This window comes from Chelonoidis abingdonii, chromosome 1 (assembly GCF_003597395.2).
Source record: "Chelonoidis abingdonii isolate Lonesome George chromosome 1, CheloAbing_2.0, whole genome shotgun sequence".
Lineage (NCBI taxonomy): Eukaryota > Metazoa > Chordata > Testudines > Testudinidae > Chelonoidis > Chelonoidis abingdonii.
Window position 1 is genome coordinate 103697193 of NC_133769.1, and position 14690 is coordinate 103711882.

The 14690-nt window shown below is 43.8% G+C and overlaps 1 protein-coding gene across 1 annotated transcript in view; it reads right to left on the reverse strand.

The window, feature by feature from the left end:
• The window catches only part of PWP1 (PWP1 homolog, endonuclein), a 60509-nt gene that overhangs the window by 30521 nt on the left and 15298 nt on the right, over positions 1-14690 (reverse strand). Inside the window, exons 5-8 of the mRNA XM_032798723.2 lie at positions 7926-8022; positions 7164-7274; positions 4862-4995; positions 3794-3867 (exon numbers count right to left, since the gene is read on the reverse strand). Coding sequence (XP_032654614.1) covers positions 3794-3867; positions 4862-4995; positions 7164-7274; positions 7926-8022 — 416 coding nt within the window. The remainder of the gene's footprint in view (positions 1-3793; positions 3868-4861; positions 4996-7163; positions 7275-7925; positions 8023-14690) is intronic.

A 14690-nucleotide genomic window follows, 5' to 3' on the forward strand; every position in this document is an offset into this window, starting at 1 on the left:
CGCCGTAAACCATCCAAAAGCCACACCATCAGGCGGAGAACCAGTAGAGTGGGATGAAGCACACAATCCACATACTGCAATAGGAAATGCAGAACAGTCAGGAGCTTCAGCGACGGTTGGACATGCAGGTGAAGCAGGTGAGGGTACAAAGCTTATCTCAGTCGGGATGCCACTATAAGAATAAATCTGGCTCTGTCCTATCTTGTCCATCACCCTTAGTATCAGTAGTGCTGGAGGAAACACAAGATAGAAGCATGGCGTCTCCCAAGGAGTAGTTGCCCAAACCCTCTTGAGCAGAAACGAGGACACTTCCTGTTCCTGGAACTCTTGCAGCCCCTATCTTCGGAAAATACTATGCAGAACTTTGGTGTTTAGCTTCCATTTGTAATCCTGTGAGAAGTGTCTGCTGAAGATATCGGGTGTGGTGTTCTGAATACCTGTGAGGTAGACTGCTGAAATTTGCATTTGATGAGCTATGCACAAATCTCATAGTTTCACAGCTTCAGTGTACAGAGAGGAGAATCTCGCTCCTCCCTACCTGTTGATAAAAAACATGCAGGCTACATTGTCCATCATGACCCTAGATTGATTTGCCCCGATAAGGGGTAAGAAATGAAGGCAACTGTTCCTGACAGCCCTGAGCTCCAACATATTGATGTGGAGACTGGTTTCTTGAGTTGTCCATCTGTCCTAAGTTGTGATGGTACTGAGCTGTGCTACCCACCTTACCAGGATGCTGTTCAAGTCATTGATGGGGCTGGGTGACAGAAAGGAACACCTGCACAGATGTTGAGTTGATCCTTTCACCAGTCTAAGGAGTTCCTCGCTTGTAGCCTGTCTGTCCAAGGTGCGTCTAATTGGAGAACAGGTTCTTCCGAGCAAACCCTGAAAGCAGCAAAAATGTAACCTTGTGTGATAGTTTGCATCTTTGTGACCTGCCATGTGTCCCAGGAGCTGAAGACAGTTCCTTATTGTGGTTCAAGGGCTCCCCCGAATTGCCCATACCAAACATGACATGGTTACAAATCTGTCTAAAGGAAGATAGGCTCTGGTTGCCAACGAGTCCAAATACGCCCCTATAAACTGTCTTCTGTACTGGGGTTAATGTGGACTTTTTTACTTTCAACTGCAGACCCAACTCCTGGAACAGAGCAAGGGCTGTCTGGGAAGAAGATAACACTGTTCATAAGAACGGCCCTGGAGTAGCTAGTCATTAAGGTACAGGAAGACTAGAACTGCTTCTTGTCAGAGGTAAGCAGAGACTACTGCCAGGACTCTGGAGAACACTCTGGGGGACAAGGAAAGACCGAAGTGAAACAATTGGTATTGGAAATAATTCTGTCCTGTAATGAAGCACAGATATTTCTTGTGTGATGAGTGTATTGTTATACGGAAATAAACATCTTGTAGTTTGAGGGCCAGAAACCAAACCCCTTTCTCTAATGAAGGAATAACCGCTGCCCAAGCCACCATCTCGAACTTCTTTAGAAGTTTTAGATCTAAGATCGGTCTCCACCCTCCTTTGGCACAAGGAAATACTTTGAGTAAAATCTTTTGTCTTGTGAGGAGGAGGAAGAGGAGGAGGAACTAGCTCTACTCTGCTATGCAAAGGAGAAAGTTCACTTCTTGTCTCAATAAAAGCTCACGAGAGGGATCACTGAAGAGGAACAGGGAAGGGGCGTGGAAGGGAGGGAGTGATGTAAAATAGATGGTATAGCCCAATGTTATGACCTCTACAATTCAAATGTCTGCAGTGACCTGCCTCCAACCATGCTGGAATTGGGCAAGGTGGTCTCCACACAGGGAGGTGGGCTAATGGGCACAGCAATAAATTTAGTTGGAGGACTTGAATTCTTGACCAACCCAACAAAACTACTGGTTTGAAACTGGCTGGGTGGACATGGAGAGTGGCTGGGAAGCTCTCTTTCTCTCTCTGAAATCTGTGTCTTTCAGGTGGGTTTAGTGGATCTCCGGAACCCAAAAAACTAAGCGTGGACACAACCTCTGGGCAGTCTGTGACCTACTAAACCTTATCTTATACGTATATATTTATATGCCCAGTGATCATAAAGTAGCCCTAGAGTCCTTTAGAGAGTCCAAAGATTCATGCGTGGTTTCAGAGAACAGTTTACAAGCATCAAAGGGGAAGCCCTCCACAATGGTCTGGAGTCTCTCAGAAACCCAGAGAGATGGAACCATGATGCCTTGTGCATAACCACCACTGTAGAGATGGACCTGGCAGCAGTATCCACAGCATCAAAGGATACTTGAACAGTTCTGGCCACCAACTGGCCCTCTGAGATGATGGACTGAAATTGCTCCCTATATTCTTGTGGCAGATATTCAATAAAAGCCATGAATCTGTTATAGTTTGTAAAATTATATTTGGCCATGACAACCTGATAATTTGCAATCCGGAATTGCAGAGTTGCCAACGAATAGGCTTTTCATTCAAAGAGATCCAGTCTTTTCTGGTCCTTGTCTTACATGGTAGACTTAGATAAGTACATCTTTATGGAAACCTTCCCTGAATCCTCCAAAGTCTTCCCTTTCTTAGAAGAAGCTTGTGCCGAGGTAGAAGGGGCACTGGATTGGTCCAGAGACCTGACTCAGAAGCTGGCCAAAGACAGAGTTCCATCATTAACAGTATGAGTTTAATCTCTCTGTTTTCCCTTGTCCTGGACTTGAGGGCCAAGCAGACGTTGCACTCCTAGAAGATGTGGGACTCTCCCAAGCAATGGACACATTTATGGTGGCTGTCGCTCATAGCGACATATAGCCTCTCAGCATTTGAAAACTAGCAAGCCAGGCATACCTGTTAGGGTTGGGGAAAAAAAAAAAGTCTCTTGAGAAGAAAAAGAAGAGTAAAACAATCCTCTCACTAATCTAAATAACTCATTATAAAAACTCTCTCAATCACTAGAGAAATAGTGCAAAAGCAGAGGCACGCTCAAGGTGGACATGCTAAGACTTCCTCTCAGGCCAAGGCAGTTCAGAAGGAATGGAGGGTCGTTTAACCATGCACCCTTATATAGCCTCAGTATTGGGCACAAAGAGGCCGAACTGACACAGTTAACTGAAAATCTTCAATCAAGGGCTCAGAGGTGCATGAGCCCCAAGAGGGACACTACTCAAAGAACTAACGAAGAAGCTGTTGTTCTTAACTTTAGCATGAAGGTCTGACTGCTCCCCTTTTGACAGGGTAACTGCATGTTGCTCTGGCAGTGGGAAGCAAACCCTAAAGCTGGTGCAGCCAAGCAACAGAGGACTCCACCTGCCTATCGCAGGGAGACAGAGACAATTCTGTATCTGTGCTATAGTAGCTCCTTTAACACCTCTCCCTGCTTTCTGACTTCAGCACAGGGGGATGAGCCAGGGGAAAAGAGGGCATGGCCTGGGCTTCCCTGCACATCAGCCACCCTGTCCATTGGAATTTGGCACAATTCAGAGCCACTTTTGGACAATTCTGTATTTGCCCCATGGACCAAATCATGCCAGGACAGCAGGCGCACCGAGATGGCTAAAACCACCTTTGTTTGACATTCAAATTTAAAAAATACAAGTCACAAAAAAAAAATCCAAAACAAACAAAACACACTTTTTTTAAAAAAGACTGAGACAGTCTCAATTTTCACTTGTGTAGAATTCAAGTACTTTTCACCTCAATTAACTTCTGCACTACATTAAGTTGATCTTTAAACAATAAAGTTATAGGTATGTATACATACTTCATACAAAACCATATACACTAATTTATAATTATCTGTATGTAATTATTCAAGTGTTCTTTTACCTGTTTTGCTTATTCCATGAAAGGTCAAGAACTGCATCAGTATGCCCATCCTGATTCCCTTCTGTAGATGAATTCTGTATACAGATACATTTTAAAAGAGGTTTAAAAAAGTTATAGCTTCCAGGAAAAATCATGTATTTATTGTTCATTAATGTACTGTTATATGTGCAGATTTGGAAAAGCATGATAATTCAACATATTCCCACCTGCTGAAATCCTCTCTGTACAGAGCTGCCTCTGCAGCACCTCCACTCAGCTTGCCTCTTCTTCCCTTTCTTCCCTTATCTGGCCAGCATGCAGCAATAGCTACACTCTCTTTCGCCAGCTGGCACAAATTCAAATATTCACCAGTTGTCCTGGAACATCTTTGGGTCCCCACATTCCCCCTCCTCACTCCTATTGTCCTGGTTCCCACTCTGCCCCCTTCTCCTCAATCAACATTGATTCACTACCTCCTAATGACTACCCTTTTTAAAAAAAAATAAAAATAAAAAAATAAAGAAATGAAAGGGTTAAGCTACAAAGAAAACTGTTCTGAGTAAATGGGAGTCCTCCAGGATCCTTCCTTCTCCTATTTTTCCCTCCCTAACCCACCAACCCGTAAGTGAGAGAGAACCTCTAGATTTTTAAAATAATGAAATGCTACTGCAAACATTAGTCGTATATGTCCAAACTTAGCAGCAACAAGTTACATAGAATCATTACCCTTCTCCATTGGGCCTGCTACAATCTAAAGGTCTGAGGGGGTAAAAAAGTAAATCCTTTTCTCAATTATTCAGAAGAGTGGGCTCTTGAGCTGGATGATGTAAAGATCAGCAGCTACTTGGATAGAGCCATGTTTATAGTTTCTGTGAACTGCTTAAATAGTATCTTTCAGATGCAGTGTCTCTGGCAGAGGTAACTAAACCAGACCTTCTACTTTAATTTAAAAAAAAAAAAAAAAAGAAAGATGCAAGTATCTATGTGCATTACTGGGCTCATAACTTCACAAACCAAAGAAAGAGAAAGACATGGTCCCTGCCTGCAGCTTTTACAATCTAAACAGATCATCAGACATGCATTATTTACCTTCTTTCCCTTTTTCTTCTTCTTCTTCTTCTCTTTTTTACTTCCAAGAGAAAAGACTGGCTCTAGAGAATCCACTATATCAAGGTCCCAGACCTCAATAACAGGCGTCATGTTACCCACTGCAACATAATTTCCTGCAGAAAAAAAAGCAAATGGCAGCTATAGTGTTTATTTAGAGTAACATACGCAAAGAGTGCACGATGATACAACCATTTCATTACTTATTTTAAATTAATGCCTGTGTCCAGAGTCTTTCAATGGCATATTTTTACCAGTTGTACATGGTTAGTGTCCATTTAAAGATACACCAGCAGAAATTGCCTGCAAAAAGGTATGTCAGAGTTCTAGAGTTTAAGGCCAGAAGGGACCATTAGATGATCTTGTATGACCTCTTGTATAGCACACGCCGCTGCCACCACCCCACCCAGCACCCACACACCAAACCCAACATCCGAAACGAGGCCAAAATATTACTGTCCAGGGAGATAAGACTATTATGTGCCACAGGCACAGAATAGGATGGGCCAAGGTGCACCAGTGCACAATGCTCTTGCAGTGGCAGGGAAATGATTAAATGAGATATACCAGATAATCCTGACAAGTGACCTGCATCCAGGCATTGCAAAGGAAGGTGAAAATCCCCCAACATTACTGCCAATCTGATTTGAGGGAAAATTCCTTCCTGACCCCATACATGGTGATCTGCTAGATCCTGAGTTTGTCAGCAAGAACTAGCCAGCCAAACACCTTTGAGAGAGAGAGAGAAAAATGCTCAGTGCCACCTCAGAGCCCTAGCCCAAACCATGCAATGTCCCTTCTTTAGCCACGGTCATCTGAGGCTTCAGAGGTAAAAAGATTTTAAAAAAATCCCAAACCTTCCAGAACACATTGGGGGCAAAAAATCCCTTCATGACCCTGCCATGAGCAGTGGCTGGCTGAAACCCTGAAGTATGAGCTTTAAGAACATAGAATATAAACCAAAAGTGAGCCCCAGGGCTGTTGAGCCTTGCCTCTTACCATCACAAGCAATCCTGTCATACAATTACACTCAGAGCCAATTTTATGTACGTACCCTCCCTTTAGGACAATTAATGATAAAAATGCAAAGAAAAATATGTACAGCCCCCAAAATTATAAAATATGGTTTTTAGTGTGTTATTTTAAAATAAATTTGATTGACTCTGTTGGTTTTGTTCAGAGAAGACATGGCCAAACACATCTGCAAACAAGTCTAAAGAAAAGTTTTCCATTAGCCTGCCTAGTAGATTTGGTTTGCCATTGGTATTAGTATTGGTGTTTTAGTTTAGTCATTTGGAATAATGACATTACTAAAAGAACCCTGCAGATATATACGTAAGCATTTACAGCTCTAAAAAATTGTTCAGTGTGATGGGCTGTACCCGGCCCTTTGTGGCCCCCTGCTGGAGGCACTGACGTCCTACTACACCCTGCTCCAGGCAGCACCAGTGAAGATGGGTCCTCCAGGCTGCCCTAGAAAAACCAAAAGAAAGCAGCCAATCAAGAGCCCATCAGGCTCAGATAAAAGGAGATGCAAGATCTTAGCAGGTCAGTTCCTGGCTGGGACCAGAGAGATGAGGAAGGGTGCTCCTCTTTGGAGAAAGGAACTTGATGGGCTCCATTTACTGGACTGGGAGAGAGAAAATACCTGAGAACTTTAACCCTAAGGTAATGGGCGAAGGTAAAGTGACCAGGTAGGAAGAGCCCCAGGGAATGCAGAAGCAATTAAGTGAAGGAAGCAGTATGTGACTGCTGTTTATAGGACTCCTTGACTGGAACCTGGAGTAGTGGGCAGGCCAAGGTTCCCCCATTGGCAAAGGAGCCTAAGCCCAAGAGGGGGACAAGGCTCCTTCAGAAGCCTGAGCCGAGGGCCACATTTAAAGGCCCAGAAACAGGGCTGAAGACCCTGGTGAGAGGAGATAGTTTGGTGAACTACTTGCTACCCTAGAAGGGGTTCATTTTTCAACTGTGTGACTTGGCTGGAAGGCTGAGCCACTGAAGACCTGTCTTTTAAGGTCAGCAACCTACAGGGGGTGCCATGAGTGGGACAAAGATTGCAGTATCACACCCTGCCACTGGGAGGCACTCAGGAGGTGAGCACCCCCTGTTACATTCACCACGTTTAATTTTTCCTCCCATGTCTTGGTTTTGCTTCTGTGTTAATATTGCTGCAGGAGACCATTATTTAGTCACAGCATTTTAAGTTAATTATGCAGTTCATATTCAAAAATTGCTATTGTTAGACAGCTATGATCTCTTTTGGCACCATAAAGACATTTATTACCTGGAGATTCATCAGGATTAGGATCAAAATTAAGCCACTCCACACTTAGAGGGTATGCAGGCAAGAGGATATCATGGTGTACATAAAATGAGTCCTCTTCATGATTATAAACTGAAAGAGAGAATTTGAAAAACACTTATGTCAGTGGAGAGAAAAATAAGCTACTCTACGTAGTGCATTCCCACACAGCCAGATGGAGCAAATATTAATATTCTCAGTGTAGAGACAATGTCTGGAAGCTACATTTGTGATATTGTCAGTTTCTAGCAGAGAGCCACTGCCTCTCTATATGATGTTAGGCACCACAGAACATTTACTTTAGGTGACAAATTCAACAGACCGCAGAATGATGTACTTATCTACATCAAGTACAGACTGATTCAGTTTATGCCTTGCACACACTACATCATCTTCACTGTGTTTGTGAGACTATTTCAAAACATCTGATATATAAAAAAGACACTTGCTGCTTATGTGTATTTATAAAATAAGAATGATAAGAGTATTATTGACAGGCTGATGTTTCACTGTACAGGTTCTCAGTATATTTATATAGGTCAAGGTTCATTAGCGTTTGTTCAGCAGTTATTTTACAGAGGTAAGAGCACAAGAAATGTAGTTGTGCCAGATGCCAACATCTATTCAAAAGCCAGGATAAATGGAGAACAACAGAGGGAGCAGTCCTGCAAAGCCACAAGGATCAGACTGGATAAGCAGAATATTTTCTAGGCCTGCTTTTATGACCAAATATTGTTTACTCACGGTGAACTTCTAGACTGCAGTGGTCCTTATCAACTCTTCCACAAATGATCAGATTATCACTGGGCTTAATCAAAAAATCTTCCTGTTCATATTGCTCCTAAGGGCCAAAGAAAAGAGAAAACTTAAGGAGATAAAAAAATAGAAATTTTCTGAAGCACAGAATATTAATTCATAGAATCATAGAGTTTAAGGTCAGAAGGGACCATTATGATCATCCAGTGACCTCCTGCACAACGCAGGCCACACTTCTGTATCAAACCTTCTGTATCAAACCTGTGTCTGAGCCATTGAAGTCCTCAAATCATAGTTTAAAGACTTCAAGATGCAGAGAATCTTCCAGCAAATGACCCATGCCCCACGCTGCAGAGGAAGGCGAAAAACCTCCAGGGCCCCTGCCAATCCGCCCTGGAGGAAAATTCCTTCCCGACCCCAAATATGGTGATCAGCTAAATCCTGAGCATGTGGGCAAGACTCACCAGTTTTTGGTTGCATTGAAACAATATTTTGGTCCTTAATTTTCCAATGCGTGGTCCAGTGGCATTGAAGATGGCTGTTTCACCGCAAGGAACAGCTCGGATGATTTAGCTGAGCTTATCGGTTCCTATTCACTCTTGAAAGTAACACAAGGCACAGAGTCAGGCAACTGACAATCTGGCAATCTGAATGCTGCCTGGGACGCGTGTTATTGCCACCGAACTTGTGCTTACCGATGGTTACTGGCAATTCACAATTTACAGTCAACATCACAAGGAATGGCATCTTCGTGAGGAAAGTGGCCTCACTGAATCGCAGACGGAAGAAAATAAGGGTGCTGTGCTCTAGGCAAAGCAAGTTACAAGGAGAGATGGAGTTGCAGAGGGCTCATAAAAGTTTCATTGAGAGTGGATTCCGATATTGGAAGAATAACAAGTGACTCCTGTAGAGCAGGGTAGGTAACTAGAGTGGCTAGTCGTAATCGCAGGTCAAAAGAGAGGCATTCAGGGCTGATTTTCGCAAGTGGGACTTTATCACATTGGTGGCCAATGGGTCCTGGCGACCCGGGAAGCTTGCCACAGGGAGCCTGTATTTAGTGAGTTTAATTTGAATTGAACTTATTAAACACATTTTAAAAACCTTCATTATAACTTTCAATAACAAGAATATGTATTAAGGTTATATATTTTCAAATCACTTATTGAACGAGACGTCTGAAAGCGTGAAAATGTATTGTACTCCAGATGTAGTGGAGACATAGAAACTTTAAATTGAGTGAAATAAATGAAGACTTGCGCAAACACTTCTGAAAGGAATTGGGCGACTGCTGTACGACAGATAAAACCTGCTCCAACAATGCCTCAACCTCCACCCCAAATCCTAAGCAAAATAGGAATGAAAAGCTGATAGCAACTCTTAACTATACATGTTTTACTACTACATTTACTTGAAAAGTTTAATACTCATCTTGTTAATTGGTATGGGACGAGTTGTCATCTTTTACTGTGGTTAAAATGTTAAAGGAAAATACATGAGATAGCACGTTAAGCAAGCGAGTTCCTTCCCCTTCATTACCGGGCTCATCTGTCTTGGCTGCCTGCTATGACTAGGTGGGACTCACGCCTCCGTCTCCTTCTCTCCTTATCAAGCAGAGTTCTCGTGCTCTTAGGGTCTATACGGTTACCTGAACGGGGGCGTAGCGGTAAGAGGGTCTCTGCGCACACAGTGGGTTATTGGCATGCACGCTTGTAAAAAGACTACCGTGGGGCTATTTAGCTCCGCACAGATTTCGATGTTGGCCTCATCTGTCTTAGGTGAGATGTGCTCTGATAGACAGTCTCCTCGCTCTTCACATGATGAGCTATTCGCCATTGATTTTAAGGTGTCAACCACGTCCAAAGCACAGTGTCACTCTAGGCAACTTTTTTACTAAACAAATGCATCTTGTGGAAGAGTTTCAATGGAGGTGTTCCATAATAGTTTGCTATATGGAACTAACACTGCTGGTCATAGATGCTGCTTGCAAGCAATTTCTCACACAGGCCCCAGAGATCCAATACTTCTGTCTATGCCAGAACGGCATTGTCTAGAGCAGGGTGGGCAACTTTTGGCCCGAGGTCACATCGGGGTTGTGAACACTGTATGGCAGGGCCTAGATAGGGAAGGCTGTTGCCTTTCCAACAACCTGGGCCTTGCCCCCCTATGATTGCCTGTGGGCACTTCTCCAGAATCCGAACCTCACTCCCAACTCCCCCCTGCTCAAGGGCCGTGGAGTATTGATTCTCCTTTTTTGTTTAGGCCGTAGGTTTGAGCACTTGACGTGTTCTGGTTAGAGCAAATGCAGATGGGCTTAGGTTAGTTGCAGACAGGGATACCTGCTATGTGTTCTTGGTAAGCTCGGAAATCAGGAAAAGGTCATTTTAAAAAGATGTGGTGTTTTAAGAAGTGGATTTGTTGGGTTGTTGGTTCTCGATAGATGTGGAGTTCACAATTGTGACCGGAGCAGTTGTTGTCTGGCATTGTGGGACAGCTGCTGGAGATCTGTTAGGATTGACATAGTCACAAGCATTTGCACTTGGCTCACGGTTCGACCAACTGCAGCTAACGCCATCATGGAATGGTTCTACTGCGTCACCTTAAATGGGGTGCTTCGTCACTCTGGGGACCAAATTTAGTGTAGATGCACAGTGCACAATAGGTTCGACACAAGATGATTACATTTGACCTACTTTGTAGTGTAGAGCAGTCCTTAGTTAATTTGAAAATAGGCTTAAATGGCCTGAGTCAACTTAGGAACTTTTGAAATTTACCAGTTTTGTCCAGTGTTCCCTCTAATTTTCCACGCCATCGTGTGGAATGAATTTTTGTTATGTGTACCAATATGGAGATGAAGTGTCACACACATCACCTGCATATTAGTGCAAAGTAACCAATTCAGGTGGTGGGGTGGGGCTGAAGGGGTTTGGAGTATGGGAGGGATGCCTTCAGGGCTGAGAGTCTCAAGGGTTGCTACAGGGGAGGGCTCCCTGAGGGTGCGGGCCATGTTGAGATGGAATTGCTCAGGGCTGGGCCAGAGGATTGGGTTGACAAAAGTGGTGGTCGAGGCATCTAAGTACTGGAGGCGCAGACTCTAGGTTTGGAGGGTGGAGAGGAGGTTTGGGGGGTGCGGCATAGCTTGGGCGAGCTTCTCCAGGACTACAGGGGGGACGAGAGGACTTCCTCTGCGCTTCCCCACTCTCTTCTTCCAGCAGCAGGCACCTGGGCAGGACTCCCAGTGCTGGAGGCTTAGGAAGCATCCTCTTTCTGCCGCAGCCGCTGAGCACTTTGCGTGGATAGGTACAGTGTGAGCCACACAGTCAGCAGGAATTAAGGTTGTGTGATGTCTGTGAATAAAGTAGATACTCTTATTGCTGGCCTGTAAATTTATTTCCTCCGTAGTTTTTAACTAGTATTAACAAGCAAATTTTGGGAAGTCATTCAGTTTGAAAAATATGCGACATGACTTTTATTTTTTTTAACATAACCTGAAAGGAACTATGCTCATTTAGGGCTTTTCTACATGGAATTCAGGAAAGTTAAATGTTCGCACATTTGTCAAGTGTATGCATAGTAACAAACACATTGAAGGGCATTTAAATCCCCTTTGTTGGATACTCTCATTCAGAAGTACGAACTGTGGGACGAGAGTTTTCTGTAGCTTGACATCCCAAAAGGATATTAACTAATTGTGTGCTTTTCACTATAACACCTTTTAATAAATTCAACTTAACTTTCTTTTTGAGTATCTCTGTGTAGGCATGCACCTTAGAATCACATATTGGGCATTTCTTCGCTGTCATGTTACAATAATGGCGACCTGTACCATCGTTTAATCCAGCATCCTAAAGTAGTTTCAATTAAATTCTGGAAAAGGAGCTAGAAGCAGGCTAATCACATTCCATAAAGAGTGTACTTTGTTAAATCTTTAACATCATGTGATGAGTTCAAGAGGGTTTGTGCAGACACATCGTGGAATATACGATCGTTTGAGAGACAGGAACTGAAAAGCTGGTATGGGAGCGGGTGCGGTGGGTCTCGGAAGTGAGTTTTTTGGGCATTGCAGGTTGTATTGTGTCTAGGGTACTCTCTCAGGAGAAGGTTTCATTTCCCTCAATACTCGAGAAACAATCTCTACTGAACCATCTAGCCACATAAACACTTCCTCCTCTTGGATTGTCTAGTCCACTGCTGTGGCACGTCCCCTCTCCCTATCTAACGCTGTGAGGCTGTTCTCATAGGGCTTGGTTTACCTGACTCTTTTTCAGTTTAGTCGGAATGACAAAGGAGCCAGAAACATGACTGTAAAACAGGGGAGTTTGAGTGGGAGTTTACAGGATGGAGAACGTTTGGGGGCGAGAGACTCAGAGGCAGGCAGCCAAGGAACAGACTGACTGAACGGGGCGTGTGACTCGGTGTTCCCAGCAAGTTGTCTCTTGGTGCTTGTTGGGAGTTATTATTCCCATGTGGAGTGGTGGGCAATCTTAGTTTGGCTTGTTGTTTTCCCAGTTTCCAAGAGAGTGTGGTGAGAAGCCTAATACAGACACAGAGCCCAGTTATAGGTGACTACAGCAGTGAAGACGCAATGAGGAATGACTATTGTGAGGGAGAGCGGCGGCATTGTACATAGAATTCCTTGGAGGTGATAAAAAGTTTCATCTGCCTGAAGTGCGCCTGATAGAGCTGATGGAAACAAGGATGCAGGTGGAATTGAAGTTTAGAAGGGTGGTTGAGCAGATGATCGAAGAAATGAACATGAGTGAGTCCTGAATGAAAAGCTCAGACTTACCAATGAAAGCCCAGGACCAGAAGAACTCCTGAGGGGAGACTGCTGGGTGAGGAAAGTGCGACAGTGGAAGGATTGATCTAAGGGAACGGCAGAGAAAAGCAGGGCTAAGTGATATGGTAGGAAAGAGGAGGCTACTAGGAACAGGTTTGACGGAACGTTGGATAAAATGAAGAAGGGGCATAAGCCAGGAACTGGGTTACTGCCGAACGTGGAGAAGGGCAAAGAAGAAAGAGAAGAAGAGCAGACCTTGTCCTGACCACAACTCAAGGTAAGAGACTAGGGTAAGAGTCAAGGTGGATGATAAACAGGCGCGAATCTATTATATTAGCCTCTTTATTGGTTAGGGGATAGCAGAGGAGTGAACACTAGGCAATCGAGAGGACAGATGCAACCGACTAGGGAACCAGATGGGGATAGACCGGAGTATTGCACTTGGGGCACGGGTGACGGAGCAGAAAATAGGCTAGAGGTCCATAGTAGAATTGGGACTCCTTACTGGGAAGAATAGACAGGCCTGTTAATACAGAGCTGATCCAGAGAACAGAAGGGGTGTGCTTTCTACTGGGTGTAGATACTGGGATGTGGACCTGAGGCTGAAGAGGATCCTATGGGAGCGGGAAAGAATCCACCTACGATTCGGTACTCTCCGGTTCTTCTATGTGGGAACTCATGATACGCCTAGATTCTTCGCGGATCACGTTTCAAGGGAGATATGCGCACGCTGGGCCGAGACGCTTAAGGAAAATCGAGGCTCAGGTGATCTTTCAGGCTTGGGATTCATAGCCTGTTTGGGAGAAGGGCACAGAGGTGTTGAAAGATTTGAGGAGTCACAATCGATCAATGGTTCAGGGCAGTTGTTTTTGTTTTTATATTAATGAGGGCTTTTGTAGATGTTATCGGCACTTGGGTTAGGCATTCCATCAGGCAGGATGTTTCTCCACTGGCTCAGAAACTTCACTCTGAAGAGTAAGGGAAATAACATTCTAGGATGGCAGGCTGGCACAACTACTTAAGCGAAGTGCTTTAAACTAGGAGTTGGGGGGCAGATGGTTGGGAGAGTCAGGTAATCTCCACGCCAGATTTAATATTGAGGGAAAGCAAATGAGTAAGAAGGACACAGACTTGGGTAGGAGAATAGGCATAGGAGGATTGGTAAGTGTAGATACCATCTCATAATAGTGGTGATAGTGCTATGGTGGTAGAATAATCTGTGGCCTATATAGGGTAAAAGAGATTGTGAGCCAAAGACCCAAACGCAAGAATTAAGATGTTTTGTAACACCAGTAGACTTGCGAGGGCGCAGCCTAGGTACCAAAATGAGGAACTAGAGTTATGGTGGTGCAGGAAGTGAAACTCGACTTTATAGGGATAGCAGAAATCATGGTGAAAGTAGTCATGACTGGAGTAAGGTATTGAAGGGTATGTGTTTTGTTTAGAAGGACAGAAATAAAAGGAAAAGAGATGTGGAGTAGCATTTGTATAGTGCTTTCGAACTAGAGGTTAGAGAACAAGAATAAGAAGGGAATGGAATAGATAAGAAAGTCTGGGCAATAAATCACATTGGGGAACGCAAACTACTATGAACCTCCCCTGAGATAATGCCTTGGGGTGTTGACTATCAGTACCGCCAGGTAGACACGATATTTTGAAATAATTGGATAGAGACCTTTTTTAATGTTTTTAGTGAAGAATAATATTAATGGGTAATTCTGTGTGATGTGGGGAGACTTTTGTAACTTACATCAGATATAGGACTTGGGAGGACAACTGCTGGTAATGTAGATAAGGCTGCAGATTTTTCTAGAAGCGACAGCTAATGGAGTTTTTTTTCCAAGTAGTTGCTGAACCAACAAGAAGAGAGATGCCATTTTCAGAATTTGGTTTGGTGAGTAGTGAGGACCTCATAGAAGAAATCGGTGTAGGGGACAACACTTGTTTGAGCGTGATCAGGGAGCTAAGATTCAGTT